This window comes from Podarcis filfolensis, assembly GCF_964270895.1.
Source record: "Podarcis filfolensis genome assembly, chromosome: 11".
In the NCBI taxonomy this organism is placed as follows: domain Eukaryota; kingdom Metazoa; phylum Chordata; class Lepidosauria; order Squamata; family Lacertidae; genus Podarcis; species Podarcis filfolensis.
Window position 1 is genome coordinate 8700236 of NC_139613.1, and position 19636 is coordinate 8719871.

Genomic DNA, 19636 nt, shown 5'->3' on the forward strand with positions numbered 1-19636 from the left:
GAAGCCCATTTGAAAACAGCGACTGTCAGGAACTGCCCAGTCAGACAGTGACTTGCATAAGGCCGTGAGAATATAGGAAGGGCCCTGCTGGATCAGACTAGAAACCCATCTAGTCCAGCATCTTGTTCTCACAGTGGCTCACCAGTTGCTCCCTGGCAACTGGTAGCCAGAGGCAGACCATCTTAGACACTGGAGGTAATACATAGATGTGTGGTTCATAGCCATCGACAGCTAATCACCTTTTAAAGTCACAGTGTGTGAATAAGTAATTCCCAGAATCACAGAATTGTAGAGTTGGAATGGAGCCCAAGGATCATCTACAACCCTCTGCAACCCTGAGATTAAGAGTCTCATGCTCTACCGACTGAGCTATCCATTCGTTCTGAATCTTGCATCGTTCATCTTCCTAGGATAACCCTGAATACTACTAGATAGATGATAGATAGATGATAGATAGATAGATAGATAGATAGATGATAGATAGATAGATAGATAGATAGATAGATAGATAGATAGATATAGATAGATAGATGATAGATAGATAGATAGATAGATAGATAGATAGATAGATAGATAGATAGATAGATAGATGATAGATAGATGATAGATAGATAGATAGATAGATAGATGATAGATAGATATAGATAGATAGATGATAGAGATAGATAGATAGATAGATAGATAGATAGATAGATAGATAGATAGACAGACAGATAGATAATTTATTACGGTCAGAGACCAGCTTATAAAACACACTTGGGGGTACAATCCCAGAAGGAAAACAAACATTTAAAACAATGTACAACAATAAATTTAAAATTTATAAATGCAATAAGCATATAGACACTTAAAACTTTAAAATAAGCTACCGCAGAGAGATGACCCAGAGTCACCCATGGAACAGAATTTGGGGATTTTCTTAACGAACTAGTTTGAGTCGGGGGATGGTCTGCGCCTACAGATCTGTACACAGAATCTGGCGACCATCCGGGTTGTCTTCTGATCTTTGCCTAACAGGAAAAGGTCGAATTTTTGCTTTTCCGGGAGGTCAGCGAGCCTCACCAGCAGGGGATCAATGGTCTCACTATGTGCCTCTTGATAAAAGGGACATCTAAAGAACAAGTGCTCTGGGATTCCTATATCCCCCAATGAACAGGAGCAAAGTCTCTGAGCATATGGGACTTTTTAAAAGAATCTTTCCAGGACCGGCGAGGGCAGAGCCGAGCTTCTGGCGAGTGTAAAAGCCCTTCTTGCATTTTTGGATATGAGAAAGAAGAGATATGCTGCCGGTGCAGCTATATATCTCTCGATTTCTCCAATTTTATAGTCAGGGCACCTTGAGCAGTCCTGTTGTCTCTCAGTGTCTATGATTCTTTGCCTAACCATAGCTTTTGCCTGGCCCAACCCCAGACTCAGAAGGGCTTGAGGGGCAAAACCCTGTTTCTGAAGGGTGTTCAGGACTGCTGTCTGCCAGCCTGACTGGAACTGGCCGCAGAGGATCAGTGGGGCTATTCTTCGGGGGAGCAGATTCAATGTCAGCCATTTGTAGACTGATGTTAGGCACTGAATACTACTATTAATAGAAAGGGAGACAAACATTTCCCTATCTACTTTCTCTACACCGTACACCTTTTTGTATCCCTTGCTTGCCTTTGCTCCAATCCCATTTTGGGTGCCTTTTTGCCCCTATTCTAATTCTACAAATATCCTTTTTGAGATGCAAAAGCCAAAATTCTACCCAGTATTCCACGATTTCTGTACTGGCAAGTTGTTGTTTTCCTACTGATCTATAACGTGGAATTCACTTTTCCCCCCTACAGCTGCCGCACGCTGGGACAATATCTTCATCGAGCTGTTCACCAGATCCCACCAAAGATCTTTTCCCTGGTCAGTCATACAAACACAAGAGGAGCCTGAAGATCAGGCCTGCGTCCGGTTCTCACAGTGGCTGAGCCTGTGAAAAGCCTGCCAGCAGGATTCAAGCAGAAGAGCAACTCTTCCCACCTGTGGGAATCCGTGACCAGGGAGAAGAGTCGGCAGAAGAAGAATGGAAGAAATTCAAGGACTATCTACAAAAATATTGCAATATTAATGAATGTTGAATGATGCAGGATTGAAATTAATTGGTTTCTAGCTGTAATGGTAATAAGATTATGAAAAAATGGTCCCTTTTTTCTTTGTATATAACCAAGAGTTTAAGTTACAATAATATAAGAAGATGGACAGAAAATAAGGGGTTTAATTGTAATGCTGGGAGATAAGGATTTGCTGGATAAACAATTCGAACTGGAATACAAGAAGGGGAGGTATGAGGAGGTCAGTGAAAGATGTTATTGAAAAACAAGCTTTGAACTTTATGTGTTTTTATTATTTTTTCTTTTTAATCTCTTTTTTTGTTGGTTGTATAAAATGGAAAATGCTAATAAATATCTTATTAAAAAAAAAACTCTTCCCACCTGTGGTTCCTGGTAACACCAGTTCAGATCTCATTAGTTTATAAGTGAACTTAGGATTTTTGCCACCTTCTTGGCCAAAAGGAGGTAAGGACTTGCTGCCTGCGTTTTGCAACAGCTTTGGGGTCAGCCCTCTGCTCCACGAAGCAGAAAAGTTCTTTTGGAATGGGGGCATGCAGCAAAATGCTCAGCTTTCTGCTCACCTTTCCATTGGGTAAAAGCCTTCGTATCTGCACTTTATCAAGATGCCAACCAGGATTAATCCCTGCGCCGTCATGCCCAATGCGGATCTTTTCAAGAATGTCCCCAATGTCCTCCAGCTGGAGAAGTCAAGGAAGATATTTCAGGATCAACCAAAGTTTAGCAACCTCACTTTCCAACACCCAATCCTATTTGCTCCTTTAGCTTGTATCTTGTTTGTTCTTAATGGGATAAGAAGATAACAAATATTCCGGCAGCATCTCAAACTGCAACCATCTCAGAAAGGTGTGCTAGATACTAACACATTCCAGCTAGCAGAGGACTTGGCTGTAGACTGAAGCTCATGAACTTGGCCAAAACAAAACAAAAAGGTGTATATTAATGGCCGGAGCTGAAGAATCCAAGAGAGAATAATGGCCAATTTAGACTTTGCCCAGGGCATTCTGGGCCGTACTACAGCTAGGGTGGGGAATATGTTGTTGGACTACAACTCCCATCATTCTTAACCATTGGCCATGCTGGCTGAGGTTGATAGGAGTTGGAAGAATGGCAGGTCAAGATGGTGGAGTATGTAGAGATGGCCAAGTTGACGGGGGAAATCCGAAATCAGCTCGATGAACTGTTTCAAAAGGACTGGAACAAATTTATATTCTATATGAAAGAAAACTGTAAACATCTGAAAACGTTTGTAGGTTTGGACTGAAATGTTTTGTCATGTAAATATAAGGAACTGATTTACCAACAATAAGGGGAAATATTAAAGAACGATAGAATATTAAAGAACAAAGGTGATTTTAGAAATGCTAAGAATTTAGTAAGATGTATGGAAGTCGGAAAGAGGGAGGGAAGGATGTCGATGCTCTGTTAAAGCAATGTATTGGGATATGGAATTATGTAACTGTCAGGGGTTCGGGAGCAGGAGCACAGGGGAGAGAGGAAATGGAGAGCGAGGGGGAGGAATCCGAAGGCAGCGTAGGGGAGTATGACAGTGACCCGAGAGATTCCATGAGCTTCTCCAGCGAATCAGAAGATTCCCAGAAGGGGGCGCCGATGGTCAGGGCAAGGGGGGTCTCAGGGGGGACGCACCAGAAACAAGGAGCCAGCGGGGAACCCCAAAGCAGCAGCGGGGGATCAGGACCAGTTTCCCCACCAGAGCGTAGTGGGGGGGAAGAGTCACATGTGTCAGGACCAGCGTCTCCTCCAGCGGGGAGAGGAGATGAGTCAGGGCTGACCACGCCTCCATCGGAGAGTGGGGGAATGGAGGGGAGGTCAGTTGCAGCTAGCCCCCCCGAAGGGGGAAGCAGTGACAGCAGCAGTGAAACGGTCAGGAGGAAAGTTGCTGGCTGGGCGCGCGCGCCAAGTTCAAATGTGCAGGCGCGGGGGACAGCAGGAGACCCGGATGGGGAACCAGCTCCTAAAGCCCGCCGGAGGGAGGGAGAAGGTTCAGGGGAATCAGCGTCAGAAGAGTCTAGAAAGGGCGAGACCCCGGCGGGCAGGCGGACCCAGAGGAGGAAAGAGCAGCGGAAAAGGTGGAGCAAGGCGAGGGTCTTAAACTGGTGTACAGGGGGAGGAGATTCAGACGGATCATCAGCGGTCTGACAGTTGAGACGTAGAGCTGCGCGCTGCGGCTCTGGAAGTGAAACTGAACTTCAATAAAGACTTTTGTACTTAACAACGAAGCAGCGTTGGTCCTTTGTGAGCTGGGACCTAGGGTAGCTCTGACAGTAACAAAATGTGAATATGATAAAAATGGAAAACTTAATAAAAATCATTATGGGGGGGAAAGAGATTGATAGGAGTTGAAGTCAGACAACTGAAGGGCTACAGGCTCTTCATCCCTGCTGCAGAATTTAATGTGTAGTAACTCCTTCTACAGGGGAGAAAGGGTGAGGGGGACTGAGCAGAGCAGACCTTCTCCTTCTCCATCTCTTGCCTTTTCTTGAAGGTGGGATGTTTAAGGTGTTTGTGCCCTGCTTTGCACTAGAGCAGGCACCCCCAAACTCGGCCCTCCAGCTGTTTTAGGACTACAACTCCCATCACCCCTAGCTAATAGCACCAGTGGTCAGGGATGATGGGAGTTGTAGTCCCAAAACAGCTGGAGGGCCGAGTTTGGGGGTGCCTGCACTAGAGCTTTCAATTTCTGGTTTCTAATAATAAAATAATAGTATTTTTTTAAAAAAATTATATCCCGCCCGTCTTGCTGGGTTTCCCCAGCCACTCTGGGCGACTTACAACCAATATAAAAACACAACAAAGCAGCAAACATTACAAAACAAAATATCCTTTACGAGCAACAAACACATCAATAAATCAATAGTAACAACAACAATAACAATAGCAAATGCTTGGAACTGGGATAGATCCACGAGCTCGCAAAATTATCCATTTCAGGTGACAGGGTTTACACCAACATTCTCCAGACCAACCAAGTGCTATCCATCTCTCGTTTTGAATAAAAATGATTAAAATCTCTATTTATCTGAAAATCATTTAACATTAGAAGGAGAGCAATTATTCTCCCCCCCACCCCTTCTGCTCATGCCAAATAAATTGCTTTCCTTTGTAAGGAAATGCCACGTGTGCTTTTAAAGACAGGCATGGAAGAAGCCAAGAAAAAACAACAACAACAAAATGGTATATTTATTCAGGCACTTTCCACATTGCCATCAAATCACCTCCTCAAAGTGTGGCTGATAACAGTTTCTTAAATGCTTTCAGGATGCTATCTGCAGAATACAAAGCAGATCCAGCAGTAAAACTACGACTTCTTTTTTCTTTTCTTTTTTTAAAAAAGGCATTTCACAGCCCTTGGGTGATCAGGAATCCCGGAATTGTTTTCAAGGTCTATTGAACTTATTACAGATTCTCAGAAGTAGTTGACAGCATGCAACATTTTGCTCCTACTTCCCTCTCCCCACTCACTAGCTGTCTTCTGCCACTATAAAACATCAACCTCAAAACATGTAAAAATAAGATTTAGGAACAGTTTTGCGTTAGTCCAAAAGAATTCTAAAGTGCTCAAGGCCATGCGAGGATCAAACAGGAAAGAATTAACGGCAGAACTATTTGATCCCTCAGTAAAAAAACAAAACAAAACAAAATCTGGATAAAAGAGCAGTTGGCCTAGATGTCTATTTTATTTCATCTTTAGCTTTCGAATGCCACAAAGGTGGAATGTACTGCAAGCAATTCAGGGGATGTGGTGCTTTTGTTCGCAAATGAATTTACTGGAATCAATTCTGCAATACTTTTCCATGTTTGTACACTTCTTCTCCACATTCATGGATAGAACCACAGAGCCTAGGGCTTGCTGATCAGAAGGTCGGCGGTTTGAATCCCCGCGACGGGGTGAGCTCCCGTTTCTCGGTCCCTGCTCCTGCCAACCTAGCAGTTCGAAAGCACGTCAAAGTGCAAGTAGATAAATAGGTACCACTCCGGCGGGAAGGTAAACGGCGTTTCCGTGCGCTGCTCTGGTTCGCCAGAAGCAGCTTAGTCATGCTGGCCACATGACTCGGAAGCTGTACATCGGCTCCCTCGGCCAAAAAGGGGGGTGAGCGCCACAACCCCAGAGTCGGCTATGACTGGACCTAATGGTCAGGGGTCCCTTTACCCTTTTAATTCATCTCTTTGCCATGGAAAGAGTGTAGGGCTTTTGACCTAGAGCCATTACGCTTCTCTCCTTCCCTCCCAAAAATATCCAAATTAGCTGGGGGGGGGGAGAGGTTTTATCCAATGAGGCTCTCCTGTTAGTGCAAGGATGTGTCTGCTTGTACATGCTCCTTGCCCCCAAATCACCAGACGGTTGTGGGGGAAAAAACCATAACTGATTTGATAGTGTGGGGAGGATATTCAATTGCACAGGTGGAAGTCCTTGTGATAATGTGATGACTTTGTTGGATACAACCCATGAATACTGTAAATTATTAAGTAAATGTATGTAAATATAATTGACAGGATAATTCTGAGAGCAAAGGGTGAGTCACTTATCTTAAAATTTGGACTGCGGGAAGGCGAACAGCTACGGCATCTTTTAGGTTACCTCCACAATGAACTGATTCACGGTGTTCCTCTCAAAGAACATTCTTCGCTCCCTCTTGTTTTGGCACAAGGATTTCTGGCGAGTGCAAACCCCATCAGCTCCATACAGGACAATGAAGACGTCGGCATCAGTCCCGGCTCCAAAAATATCACTTGTGTAAACAGTGACCTCGTAGGGAACAACTGCACCAGGCGAGGAAGAAGATAAACAGCGGGCAAAATGAATTGTCGTTGTTAAATGTATGACCCACCCTTCACCAGCATTTTCCAGAATTAAAAACTCTTTTTTTTAATGTTTAATGCATTTTATAGTAATATTTAATTTATTGTTTTATTTATAATTTTACTTGTACATCGCTAGGAAAGCCTTTTTATTGGAAGAAAGAAGAATTACCGGTGATCAAAGAATGGAGGATGAAGTTAATGGACTATGCAGAACTAGATAAATTAACAGGAAGGATTCAAAACCAGCGGGACCAGAAATACACGGAAGACTGGAGTAAATTTACGGACTATCTGAAAAGTATTTGTGAAGACCAGACAACGTTTGTAGGTTTGCAAGAAGTTTTGTGAGGAGTATTATTGGAAGTATTGCAAAAATGGATATGGGGAAGGATGTTTTGTTAAGAGATGTAAAGGCAATATAAAGTTAAGAAATGCATAAGAAGTGGTTAAAACGGTGGATCATCAGAGGTGCTGATGGAAGTCTAAAAAGATTGTATAAGTGATAAGTTTTGTGTTATATTTTATAATTTATATGTTAAAATAAATTATATATATATATATGGAAAGCCTTTTTATTGTGGTTTATAATTTTTTCAGATTAACGAATGTTTGCATATCAAAATGTACTTCATCTTTCTGCCAATGTCCGTTTTTAAACCTCCCTCTCCTAACAGTGCAGTCTTCTGCATGTCTTTTTCTATGAAATCACTTTTATTTGATTTCACAAATATAAAATTATAGCAATCCAAATGCTTCTCAATATATATAGATATTACTCTGAATCTCAAGACTCCCCTCCTCACGGGTCCTATTGTCAACATTTACGACTCCATATTATTCTACAATTTGTATTTTATATCAATCCATATTGTCCGTAATATTTGTTACAAGTGAGATTAGAATCTTGCCAATGTTTTCATCTGCTTGCAACGATCTCTTAAATAAATTACAAATTTTCCCCATTCTTTTTTAAAGTTTTCATCCTCTTGGTTCCTGAGCTTTCCAGTTAGCTTTGCCATTTCTACGTAGTCCACCAGCTTAGCTTGCCATTCCTCCCTGGCAGGGCAGAAATAAAAACTCCTAAAACATATGACATTCCCAATAATAGGTTGGGTTCTGAAAACACACCTCTCATGTCTCAAAGGCCAAAGTGAAGAGGTATATCGTGAAGAAGCCAGACACACCTCTGTAGGGACATAATTCCACAACCTAGGGGATTCCACACAATTTAAAAAAAACTCATTTAAAAACAGACCAAATATTCTGGCAAGCAACACTACTCACAGGGGACATATGTCCTGGTCTGTAGGGTTGCAGGGAAGAGAACTCTTTCAATGGCTCCATCGTCTTCTGATTTATCCAGCCAACGGCCACAAGGGAACACAAGACACAGCCCCAGGCATGGGGCATCCACTTCTACCCATTCCAAGAACCAACCTTGAGCTTTACCTGCAGAGAAACAGGAGACAGTATTCCAGGTGTGGTCTGATCACACAGTACTATGACCTCCCTTGATCTGTATATTTTACTTCTGTTGATGCAGCCTAGAAGGGCATTAGCTTTTTTTTTTGCTGTTGCATCACACAGTTGACTCATGTTAAGCTTGTGGTTTACGAAGACCCCTAGATCGTTTCCACATGTATGACTGGCAAGACAGGTGTCCCTCTTGCTTCACTTGCCTGTGGTGCAACCTGGGAATTAGGGAAATATTCCTAAGTTTAAAGAGCTCTGTGCTGTTAGGAATCATGGCCACTGGTCCCATCACCTCCTGGCAAATTGATGCTTTTGAATTATGGTGCTGGAGGAGACTCTTGAGAGTCCCATGGACTGCAAGAAGATCAAACCTATCCATTCTGAAGGAAATCAGCCCTGAGTGCCCACTGGAAGGACAGATCCTGAAGCTGAGGCTCCAATACTTTGGCCACCTCATGAGAAGAGAAGACTCCCTGGAAAAGACCCTGATGCTGGGAAAGATGGAGGGCACAAGGAGAAGGGGACGACAGAGGACGAGATGTTTGGACAGTGTTCTCGAAGATACCAGCATGAGTTTGACCAAACTGTGGGAGGCAGTGGAAGACAGGAGTGCCTGGCGTGCTCTGGTCCATGGGGTCACGAAGAGTCGGACACGACTAAACGACTAAACAACACAATGCTGTTAGGAAAACATTCTTTAAGAAACAGATAAAAGTTCCTGGAAGCTTTAAAGAGGGTTCCAGAATTTTCTTTAGTGAGTAGCAGTGGCACTCAAGGCTTGATTGGTGTCAGCCGGTGGTGCAAATAAAGGGAGGAAGTTGCAGGCTGAAATTTCCTCACGAGGAAAGCACACGTACACACTGTCAGCACGCACGCTGACAACAAGGTTGGAAGTAAGACAATGTGTGCTGCTGATACTGTGAGTGTTGCTGGGTCAGGATTGTTAATTACTGGACTGAGATTATACCGTGCTGGAAAGATTGAGAAGGAATGTACTGTATTTTTCGCTCCATAAGACGCACTTTTTTCCTCCTATAAAGTAAGGGGAAATGTGAGTGCGTCTTATGGAGTGAATGGTGCTGCGCAGATAGGGAGAACTGTGCAGCGCCCCTTCAGCAATGTGCCTGTCCTGGCTTCTGCCTTAGCTGCACACAGCCTCTTCGGGCAGGGGGAGCCTTCATCCCGCTGCCCTGAAGAGGCTTGGCGCAGTTATCCCAGAAGCCAGAACAGCCACACGGTATCCCAGAAGCCAGGTCCCTCTTGCTGTTCTGGCTTCTGGGATTCAAAATATTTTTTTTCTTATTTTCCTCCCCCCAAAACTAGGTGCGTCTTATCGTCTGGTGCATCCTATAGAGCGAAAAATATGGTAAATAGCTTGGATATAATAGTAACAGAAATGCTTATGCAACCAGTCAAGCAATAAAGAAGCTCTTGACTGTGAATTTGAGTATGACTCCTGTTCTTGTCCTCTGCCTCCGGGGAAAACTCTGCTACAAACAGTAAGAAGTGGTTTACCAAGGGGCCACCACACAAGCAGAAAAGCACAGCGGAAGTGTGTGGGTGCTAACCTCTAAAATATGCAAATTAGGAAAGGTGATGAACCATCATATTTACGGCTGGAGGAAGCCCCCATGATCATGTAAGCTTGGGACCCATCCTAGAAGTTGTCTCAGGGTCAAGTTGACCTGTGTCCCCAATTAATTGAGTCATAATTCTCTAGAGCTGGTTTGAGCAATTTTGTACATTCAAGCCAACATACCTGTGTTATCGTGGCCAATCTTAATTTTTTTTAGGTCTCCGAGGTCCACACATTCCACCGTGAACACATCAATCTTTCCTCGCTCGAATTTGTTCTTGTTCGTCTTAGAAGCCTTCAGGCCAATCGTCCCTGTTTTGTTTTAATTCACAGAGGGAGGTGGAAAGGAAAGGATTATTATGATTATTTATTGAATTTATATACCACCCTCAACCCAGAGGTCTCAGGGCGGTTCACAGAAAAGATCAAAATAAAAACTACAATGCAATAACACCCCTCCTCCCCCAAAAGAGCCACATTTTAAAAGGGCATAGGATGCTGGCACCAGCGGTTGATGTATCTGGGCATATGCCAAAGCAGTAGCCACTGGGCATCCTTGTTGAGTCATTGAACCTCTACTCAATATTGATCCAGAGTAGATTCCAATGTATAGTTAGCAGAGTAAAAATTTAAATACATTGCAAGATTCCCAAAAAATAGACCAAAGGCAGTTGTTTTTCAACCAGCAGAGCTTTACTGCTTCTGAAGGCAAATGAGCATAATGGTCACACTTAGCTGGTGACAACCCTTTGTCCTTAGGGATTTGGAAGAGAAGATGGGAAACCCTGTTCCAAATCAACCTTCTTCTCTCCCTCAGGGCCATCTGCCATTAACTGCCCTGTGGGAAAGATCCTGATAACTTGTTATATGCTTTATTGTTTATTTAGTTTATTTTTATCTTGTGAACCACCCTGAGATCTTCGGATGATGGGTGGTATATAAATTTTATAAATATTAATAGCAATAGTAATAATAATAATAATAAGTGTTTGTGTGTTTGTGTAAATTTTCTTGGAAGGATTTGTATCCTTGAAAGGCAGGATATAATTTGGATGAATAAATGGTTTGGAGGTAAAATCATTCCTCATCTCATTATTTTTATGTCACAAAATTTTATGCACCACTTGATCAGAAGGAAACCTCTAAGCGGTTTACAAAAATATAAAATCAAACATAAAAATTATCAATTAAAAGAACAGTTAGAACAGCAGAGACAGATGGATGCCAACAAAAGAACAGGTATTTTAAAACATGCAAAAGATAATCAAAACTGACAGTAGCTAAAAAGGAAATAAATGGTATGTCAACATTCTACATGTCTGGATAGACTTGCCTAAATAAAAATGTTTTAAGGGGATGCCGAAAAAGAGTACAGCGAAGACACCTGCCTGATGTCAACACCTGCACCTGATATCTCACCTGCCCCTATTCTGACCAATCGTAGGACTGGAGGTCTTGAGAGAGTACTTGATGCAATTATACTACTGCTAGCAAATGCAGTCACGGCAATTAGTAGGTCACTCCCTTTGACTGGGGTCGAAAGATTTTCACAATTATTTTAAAAAAGCAACAACAACCATCCACAGAAATGATGAGAAGAATCATGCTTTAAAATGAAACCTGTGAAAGTGGAATTTGACTGATCTGTCCATCCCTAATTCAGTCAGATCTGGTGCATTTCAGAACATGAACTGCAGTTAATACTGTGTAATGGAACTGCCAAAAGGAATCTCAAGAGACTCCAGGTGAAGACCCAAAGAAGGCCTGGACACACACAACAGCTCAAAAGTAAAGGTAAAGGGACCCCTGACCATTAGGTCCAGTCGTGGCCGACTCTGGGTTTGCGGCGTTCATCTCGCTTTATTGGCTGAGGGAGCCGGCGTATGTGGCCAGCATGACTAAGCCACTTCTGGCGAACCAGAACAGCGCACAGAAACGCCGTTTACCTTCCCGCCGGAGCAGTACCTATTTATCTACTTGCACTTTGACGTGCTTTCAAACAGCTAGGTTGGTAGGAGCAGGGACCGAGCAACGGGAGCTCACCCCGTCGTGGGGATCTGAACCGCCGACCTTCTGATCGGCAAGTCCTAGGCTCTGTAGTTTAACCCACAGTGCCACCCGCATCCCTTCTACAGTGGTACCTCGGGTTAAGAACTTAATTCGTTCCAGAGATCCGTTCTTAACCTGAAACTGTTCTTAACCTGAGGTACCACTTTAGCTAATGGGGACTCCCACTGCAGCCACGCCACCACCATGCTATTTCTGTTCTCATCCTGAAGCAAAGTTCTTAACCTGAGGTACTATTTCTGGGTTAGCGGAGTCTGTAACCTGAAGCATCTGTAACCTGAAGCGTCTGTAACCCGAGGTACCACTGTAGTTCATCTATCCATGGCAAGACAAGAAACTCCAATCTGATTTGGCTGCCCCAGTGAGGAAACAATTTTGCCATGAGACGATGAAAAAGCATTTGCTGGAAGAGTAGCTAAACCTTCCATGCCAATTCTCTTGAGCCCTGGCAGTCAATTACCGTATTTTTCGCTCTATAGGACGCACTTTTTCCCCTTCAAAAATGAAGGGGAAATGTGTGTGCGTCCTATGGAGCGAAGACGCCATAGCCCTGCGACCCTCTCCCGGCTGGAGAGGTGACGCGCGCCTATGGCAGGAGCCTCCATAGGCGCGCGTCACCTCTCCACCCGGGAGAGCGCGCGCGGGGCTAAAGCAGCCCCCCGCGACCCTCTCTTGGCTGGAGAGGTGACGCGCGCCTATGGCAGGAGCCTCCATCGGCGCGCGTCACCTCTCCACCCGGGAGAGCGCGCGCGGGGCTAAAGCAGCCCCCCGCGACCCTCTCCCGGCTGGAGAGGTGACGCGCGCCTATGGCAGGAGCCTCCATAGCCGCGTGTCACCTCTCCACCCGGGAGAGCGCGCGCGGGGCTATAGCAGCCCCCCCCCCGCGACCCTCTCCCGGCTGGAGAGGTGACGCGCGCCTATGGCAGGAGCCTCCATAGGCGCGCGTCACCTCTCCACCCGGGAGAGCGCGCGCGGGGCTAAAGCAGCCCCCCGCGACCCTCTCTTGGCTGGAGAGGTGACGCGCGCCTATGGCAGGAGCCTCCATCGGCGCGCGTCACCTCTCCACCCGGGAGAGCGCGCGCGGGGCTAAAGCAGCCCCCCGCGACCCTCTCCCGGCTGGAGAGGTGACGCGCGCCTATGGCAGGAGCCTCCATAGCCGCGTGTCACCTCTCCACCCGGGAGAGCGCGCGCGGGGCTAAAGCAGCCCCCCCCGCGACCCTCTCCCGGCTGGAGAGGTGACGCGCGCCTATGGCAGGAGCCTCCATAGCCGCGTGTCACCTCTCCACCCGGGAGAGCGCGCGCGGGGCTAAAGCAGCCCCCCGCGACCCTCTCCCGGCTGGAGAGGTGACGCGTGACTATGGCAGCAGCCTCTCCGCTGCGCCTTTCCACTGCTCCCTGACCTGCTCTTTGGGGCTGGTGGTGGGCTTCCCCCCGCCAGCCCCAAAGCGCAGGTCGAAAGGAACCTGAAGCCTGGAGAGCGAGAGGGGTCGGTGCGCACCGACCCCTCTCGCTCTCCAGGCTTCCAAGGTAGCCGCCTGAACGCACCTTAAACGGCACCTTGTTTTAGAGCGGGAAAACAAGAGGGGGAAAATTCTCCCACTCTCTGCGCAGCGCCTCCTGCCACTTCACTGAAGGGGCGCTGGGCAGAGAGCGGAATAATTTTTTTCCCTTGTTCTCCCCCCTCTAAATCAAGGTGCGTCCTATTGTCCGGTGCGTCCTATGGTGCGAAAAATACGGTATATGAGTGGCAAAGCCACTTCCGACCACGGGAGGAGGTGGTGTTGTGGGGCATCACATCCCCAACACGCGCGCGGAGGCTGGCCCCCAGCCCCATGCGATCTGGGAAATCCTTGGCCGCGTCATCCCCGGGCCAGCCAATGGGCTGGCCCAGAGGGTGTGGCTTGCCTCATTTAAGGCAAGCGCGGCTAGGAATCTCCCTCTTTGGTGGCTCAGCTGCGTTTGTTTCCCACCCGCCCACTTGCCCTTCAAGGTTCCTCTTTTGACCTTGCTATGGACCTCGGTTGGTCGCCATTAAGGGGCCTGGTAGGATTTTTTTCCACTTGGCAAATTGGCACCAGGCATTTGGTTTTTCGCCTACCTCGTAGCAAATCGTCACAACTTTCTCGGCTTTGGCGGTTAGGTATTGGTATGGGTATTGTTATGTAGATGTATGGGGGGGAGGAGCGCCATCACCTCCCCCGGATATTGAAGGGTAGTCCGGTAAAGGAATCCGGGGGGCGTGGCCTCGTCCAAAGCCTATGGAGGTCAGGGCCTAAAGCGCCCCCCCGAGCGGTGACCCTGGGGGAGTTCCTTGTTGATGTGCATCAGCAGGGCTCCCTTGCTGGTGTTAACCCTTCCCAGTCTTCAAGCAAGCAGGCTGAAGCCAGATAGTCGATAGGACCAATGCCTAAGCCAATACCACTCAACACCTGTAACCAGTAATGTTGTGGCCTACTTTTAGCCCATTAACCTAAATTACTGTGTCCTGTGTCTTTACTTCTACTGGTGGGAGGCGGAATCTTGCCACGCAACCAGCACCCCACCATCTCGCCCTGGGGCTGGGCTTTTTGCTCCCACCTGTATCATCTTTGGTGCCATAAAGGACGATGAAGACATTGGCATCCGTCCCACCACGTTTCTTGTCCCCAGTTTTCACAGTCACAGTAAACGTCGTGGATTGAGCTGTCGAGAAGAAAAATCTCCATTGGCGAGGGCTGACTTCTGAGCTATGGTGAATTTCATGCCCTCTCTTATCCCTTCACACACACAGGACTATTCTATGGAGTGAGTTAGCCACTGAATAGAAGTGATCCAAGACCCACAGTAGAGTCATACTTCTAGGACAGAGACGCGGGACCTTTTTCACCCCGAGGGCCACATTCCCCTCTGTGCAACCTGTTGGAGGCCACATGCCAATAGTGGGCGGGGCAAGAGGCAAAAGTGAGCTAAACAACACATGTTTACATTTGTAATTAAAAAAAAAATATTCATAGGCTGCCCATCTGACTGGGTTGCCTCAGTCACTCAGGGAGGCTTCTGACAAAATATTAAAAACACAAGAAAATATCAACCATTAAAGATTTGCCTTCAGATGTCTTCATTTGTCCAGTCAGCTAGTTTTTAAGCCCACACAATTCTGTCGTCTACCCAAGGAAGGAAGAGGTGTTCAAGCAGAGTTCAAGGACTCATTCCAGCCAAGCAAAAACACTCAAGGGGGATGCAAAGCCTCTCCTCATTTCTGGTCCTCATTTCTCCTCTTTCCTCATCCTCAGCCTTTGGGATGCAGAAGCAATTCTAAAGAGCTGGTGGCAAACCTTTCTGTTCCAGGCCGAGTGTTGCAAGAGACCCAGAATCGTCGGTATCCTTCAGCACAAAGGCTTCGTCCACTGGGACCAACTCTCTGGCAACCTGACCGTCATCTTCTTCCACTGCCAGCCACCTCTGGCATGGGAAATAATAACTGCAAGAACAGCACAGTTTAGCAACCTCCCCTTGGCCACCTCCAGACTGAAATCCTACTCTAAAGGCCTAGGCAATATGTGTTAGAATTCCTGCTCCGTGATTGCAGTCATGGGATTGTTGTCTTTCACATGACGGTGTATGTTTTGACTCCACAGAGTGGAAAGTGACGGAGACAGGATGTTTGTGTTACTGTGTTCCGTGAAGTGGGACTATTGTCCTTTGTTCTTTTTCTCTTTGCTGCCTGATGCTAGAGAGAGAGAGGGAGCCATGTTGCAGTGCTCCGTGTGTGTTTATATGTAAATAAAGTAGATTAGCCAAAATGCTGAGTTACAGAGGTCTGTCACGCAAGATGTGCAAACTCTGCAGATCCCTAAGTGTGCCAATGTCTGTTGGCATCGGTCGCTGTGATGTTTGGGCTGAAGAAAGCTTAAGACGCTCCCGAACGATTGACCAGGAGGGAGGGAACATGCCAGTCAGGCATGTGTCTCTGCCAGGGTCCTACTCGAATGTAGGCTGAACTCCTGACAATATGCTGGCTCCATATCCAATGCCCTTAAGGACAGGTGCTCCCCGCAACCTTCTACTTTAGCACAAGTTGCCAGAACAAGGGGGTCAGTGAGGGGGGCTTTCCTAGTCCACATCTGGGGTCCTACACCTGCAATTTGCCTAGGGGGAAACCCTCTCATACTCTTCAATTATTTCCCCCCTTATGTAAATTGCAGGCAGGAGTTCAGATTGCCACCCATCGCAGGGGCAAATGGTTAAAGCCATTTTATTCACCTTCGTGCGAGGATCCAGATCCGACAATTTGTGATCAATCCGCCCTGTTCCCTCTGCACTTAAGAGTAAAGATTTGTAGCTAATTATATATTTTGTTGCACTTTGCAAAATATGAGCAAGCCAGGGCTGAACTGATATTACCCTTGCTGGTACCTTTCCCGGGAAAATCAGAGGCTCACTATGTCAGGTTCCTATGGGAAGACCGGACAAATGCTAGAACATTAGCAGTGGCCAAGTTTTTATCGGTGGTTGCAAGAACCAATGATCCCTATATTCTGAACGAAATGCTTGTTTAACCTGGAGGTAGGCTGTATGAATTGTGTATTGCTTTGTAACGATTTGTTGGGTCTCTGGACCGTAATAAAGGTTGATGATGAATTATGTATTCTCCAGCTTGACCTTAAAGGGGCAGGTCAGTAGGACAGTAGACCAAGAAATTGTAGAATTGTAGAAATGGAAGGGACCACAAGGATCATCAACTTCAACTCCCTGCAATGCAGGGATCTTTTGCCCAGTGTGGGGCTTCAGTTGTATATAGTTAAACCAAGTTATTTTACTTCCTGTTAGAGCTTCTTTTATTTGTTCTTTACTCCTCATTTTCTCCACCCATTCCTTTATTTTAAGCATTTTCTTCTATTTCACTTCTTTTTCAATTCCATTTTTAAAATTTACTGGGAAGTCTTCTATTATCACCGCCAGAATTATTGAGAAATTTACTGGTATCAATTCTCCTTTATATATCGCCCATATCTCAATGATGATTTTTAATAAGGGATTTTCAATATTCCTGCCACCATTGCCTATTTAGTTTGATCAAAATTTATATATTCACTAACTTCTCCCTCATTTCTCCCTCATTTCTCTCTAACCATTCTAAATCTCATTGTTCTGTTATCCAGTCTATGGTATATCTTAATCGATTTGCTATATAACTTTATGTTGGGGAGACACTGTCCACCTGTTTTCTGGGGTTTATACCATCTTCTTTTATTAATCCTAGGTTTCTTATCCCCATTACAAAATTTATTACTCATACTTTGCCAACCCTTTATCTCTGTCTCTGATCTCTTAATTGGTAACATTCTAAATAAAAAAATTTTTTTACTTCCAATCTTTGCCTATAACAGTATTACCTTAAGTATCCAGGAAATCTTAGCTACGCAGCTTTTGTTGTTGATGATAATCTTAACAACCATTTTAGAATATATACAGTGGTACCTTGGTTCTCGAACGGCCTAGTTGCCGAACAAATCAGCTCCCGAACACCAAGAACCTGGAAGTAAGTTTTCGGACATTTTTTGGAAGCCAAATGTCCAACACAATTTCTGCTTGAGTGCAGGAAGCTCCTGCAGCCAATCGGAAGCCGCGCCTTGGTTTTTGAACAGTTTCAGGAGTGGAACGAACTTTTGGAATGGATTAAGTTTGAGAACCAAGGTACCGCTGTATAACATTAATAAATGCCCTCATATCGAAAGCTCTGGCCAGCAGCTTGCTTTCTTGTATAGCCATTTTGAGAAAGGAGGTGGGCTGGTTTCAAACCCCACACTACCTGATCTGACCTGCAGGCATGTATCATTCTTGAAGATGCTGCTTTACCCAAACCTCTTTTGACCCTGGGTTTTGGGGGAAGGCAAATGGGACCTGCCAGGAGGTTAGATTTTGTATAGGGGCATCGCAGGACAAAGGCAACCCAGTCTTGTACTGAAATTCTCTGTGGGAGGGAGTGAGACTGCAGTCCCATATCCACTTATTTGCTAGTAACTCCCATTGAATTTGTCAAGGCTTGAAGCCTTTCTATTAGGTATTTTAAGCCAAGATATACCAAAAGAAAGGAGGACTTTATTTATGTATGCCACTCCAGCAGCGAGAATGTTGATCGCACAAAATTGGAAGACTGGAGAAATACCAACTTAGGAACAATGGCAAGAGAAGTTGAACTATGCAGAACTGGCAAAAATGACAGACAGATTAAGAGAAAAAGACAACAGTGACTTTGAAAAGGAATGGGAACCATTTATATTATACTTGCAGAAACAAAGAAAGTCTATAGACTTGATGGCAGGATTTAAATAAACATTCACATCATTAGTATTAGAAAATGTGTCAAAGATAGAGAAATAATATGGTGTATTCATTGTTATTTTTATGTTTTTAGGTTTGATGTTATTGTATAAATATGTTATTAGTAGCTTTTTCTTTTAAGAGGCAGCAAAATGGGTGAAAGGAGAAACAAACCAGAAGTGGAAATTAGGGGAAGCCAAAAAGAATTCATTGCTTGGTATAAATGTTTAGGGCTACACTGTAGAACACCCAAGGGTACCACTACCCAAGCAAAGGAGGACCCCATTGTTGAAATTCCCCTTTAGGTTGTTCTGTGTAGTGTTTATCCTAACAACAACTCGATGCCTTGTTTCACTTATGCAATTCTTGGGCATTTAGGTTATATATACAACTGGAGTTGCAAATTAATTTCAACTGCCCTGTGAATTGGTCAGGACCCAGAATGTTGCCTTAGCTGAGGGACAGTCATTGATCCGCTCACGTGATGTCCTCGTTGGTGTCAATGACCTCGATCCTCTCCAGGAACCAAGCGGGATTGCTTCCAGTGTTATCGTGGCGGATGCGTACCTTCTTGAGCTCTCCCAGATCAATGGCTGGAACAGTGAATACGTCCACCTGCAAAGCAGAGAGAGAGAGAGCGCCCCCTGGAGTTCGCCGTTTACCTTCCCACCTATTTATCTACTTGCACTTTGACATGCTTTTGAACTGCTAGGTTGGCAGGAGCAGGGACCGAGCAATGGGAGCTCACCCCGTTGCGGGGATTCGAACCGCCGACCTTCTGATCAGCGAGTCCTAGGCTCTGCCACCCGCATCCCAGTACATGTATTATTATTATTATTATTATTATTATTATTATTATTATTATTTGGACACCATCCTTCATTACAAGATTTCAGGGCAGTTCACAGGATAAAAATACCAGGGAGAAAACCAAAGAAATTGTTAAAACAAAACAATAACACCCCCCTCCCACAAACACATTTAAAAGGCTGTAGAATATTAATCAGCCTTATAAAACCTTTTTTCTTTTTCTTTTTTTACAAACCTCTCAGTTTAAGGCAGGTTCACATCTGCAGTCAAACTGTTGCCCCCAACTCTGCTTGTTTAATGGTCTGTTGCAAGTGCCCAACAGATAAATTGGATGCAATGTTACATGCACCGTCCAGTGCATTTATCGTGCATGATTTTAAAAAATACAAATAGCAGCTGATGGAGGGAGCTGATAATTATCAGGGTTTCAGGAGGAAGGGATGGAGGAGCTTAACTCATTTCTTTCCTGCTGAGATCCTAAGGGAGGGAA

At 45.1% G+C, this 19636-nt stretch overlaps 1 protein-coding gene across 5 annotated transcripts in view; it reads right to left on the reverse strand.

Annotated features, from left to right (window-relative positions):
* LOXHD1 (lipoxygenase homology PLAT domains 1) overlaps positions 1 to 19636 on the reverse strand; it is a 194308-nt gene that overhangs the window by 64643 nt on the left and 110029 nt on the right. For 3 of the 5 annotated variants that reach the window (XR_014539524.1, XM_083575472.1, XM_083575471.1), the window contains exons 21-27: positions 18818 to 18951; positions 15348 to 15493; positions 14611 to 14715; positions 10150 to 10278; positions 8202 to 8366; positions 6694 to 6875; positions 2657 to 2773 (exon numbers count right to left, since the gene is read on the reverse strand). Coding sequence is in view for 4 of the 5 variants with exons in the window: in XM_083575472.1 (XP_083431598.1) it covers positions 2657 to 2773; positions 6694 to 6875; positions 8202 to 8366; positions 10150 to 10278; positions 14611 to 14715; positions 15348 to 15493; positions 18818 to 18951 (978 nt within the window). In the remaining variant the exon portion in view is untranslated. The remainder of the gene's footprint in view (positions 1 to 2656; positions 2774 to 6693; positions 6876 to 8201; positions 8367 to 10149; positions 10279 to 14610; positions 14716 to 15347; positions 15494 to 18817; positions 18952 to 19636) is intronic. The other 2 variants (XM_083575474.1, XM_083575473.1) reach the window with 1 other exon arrangement.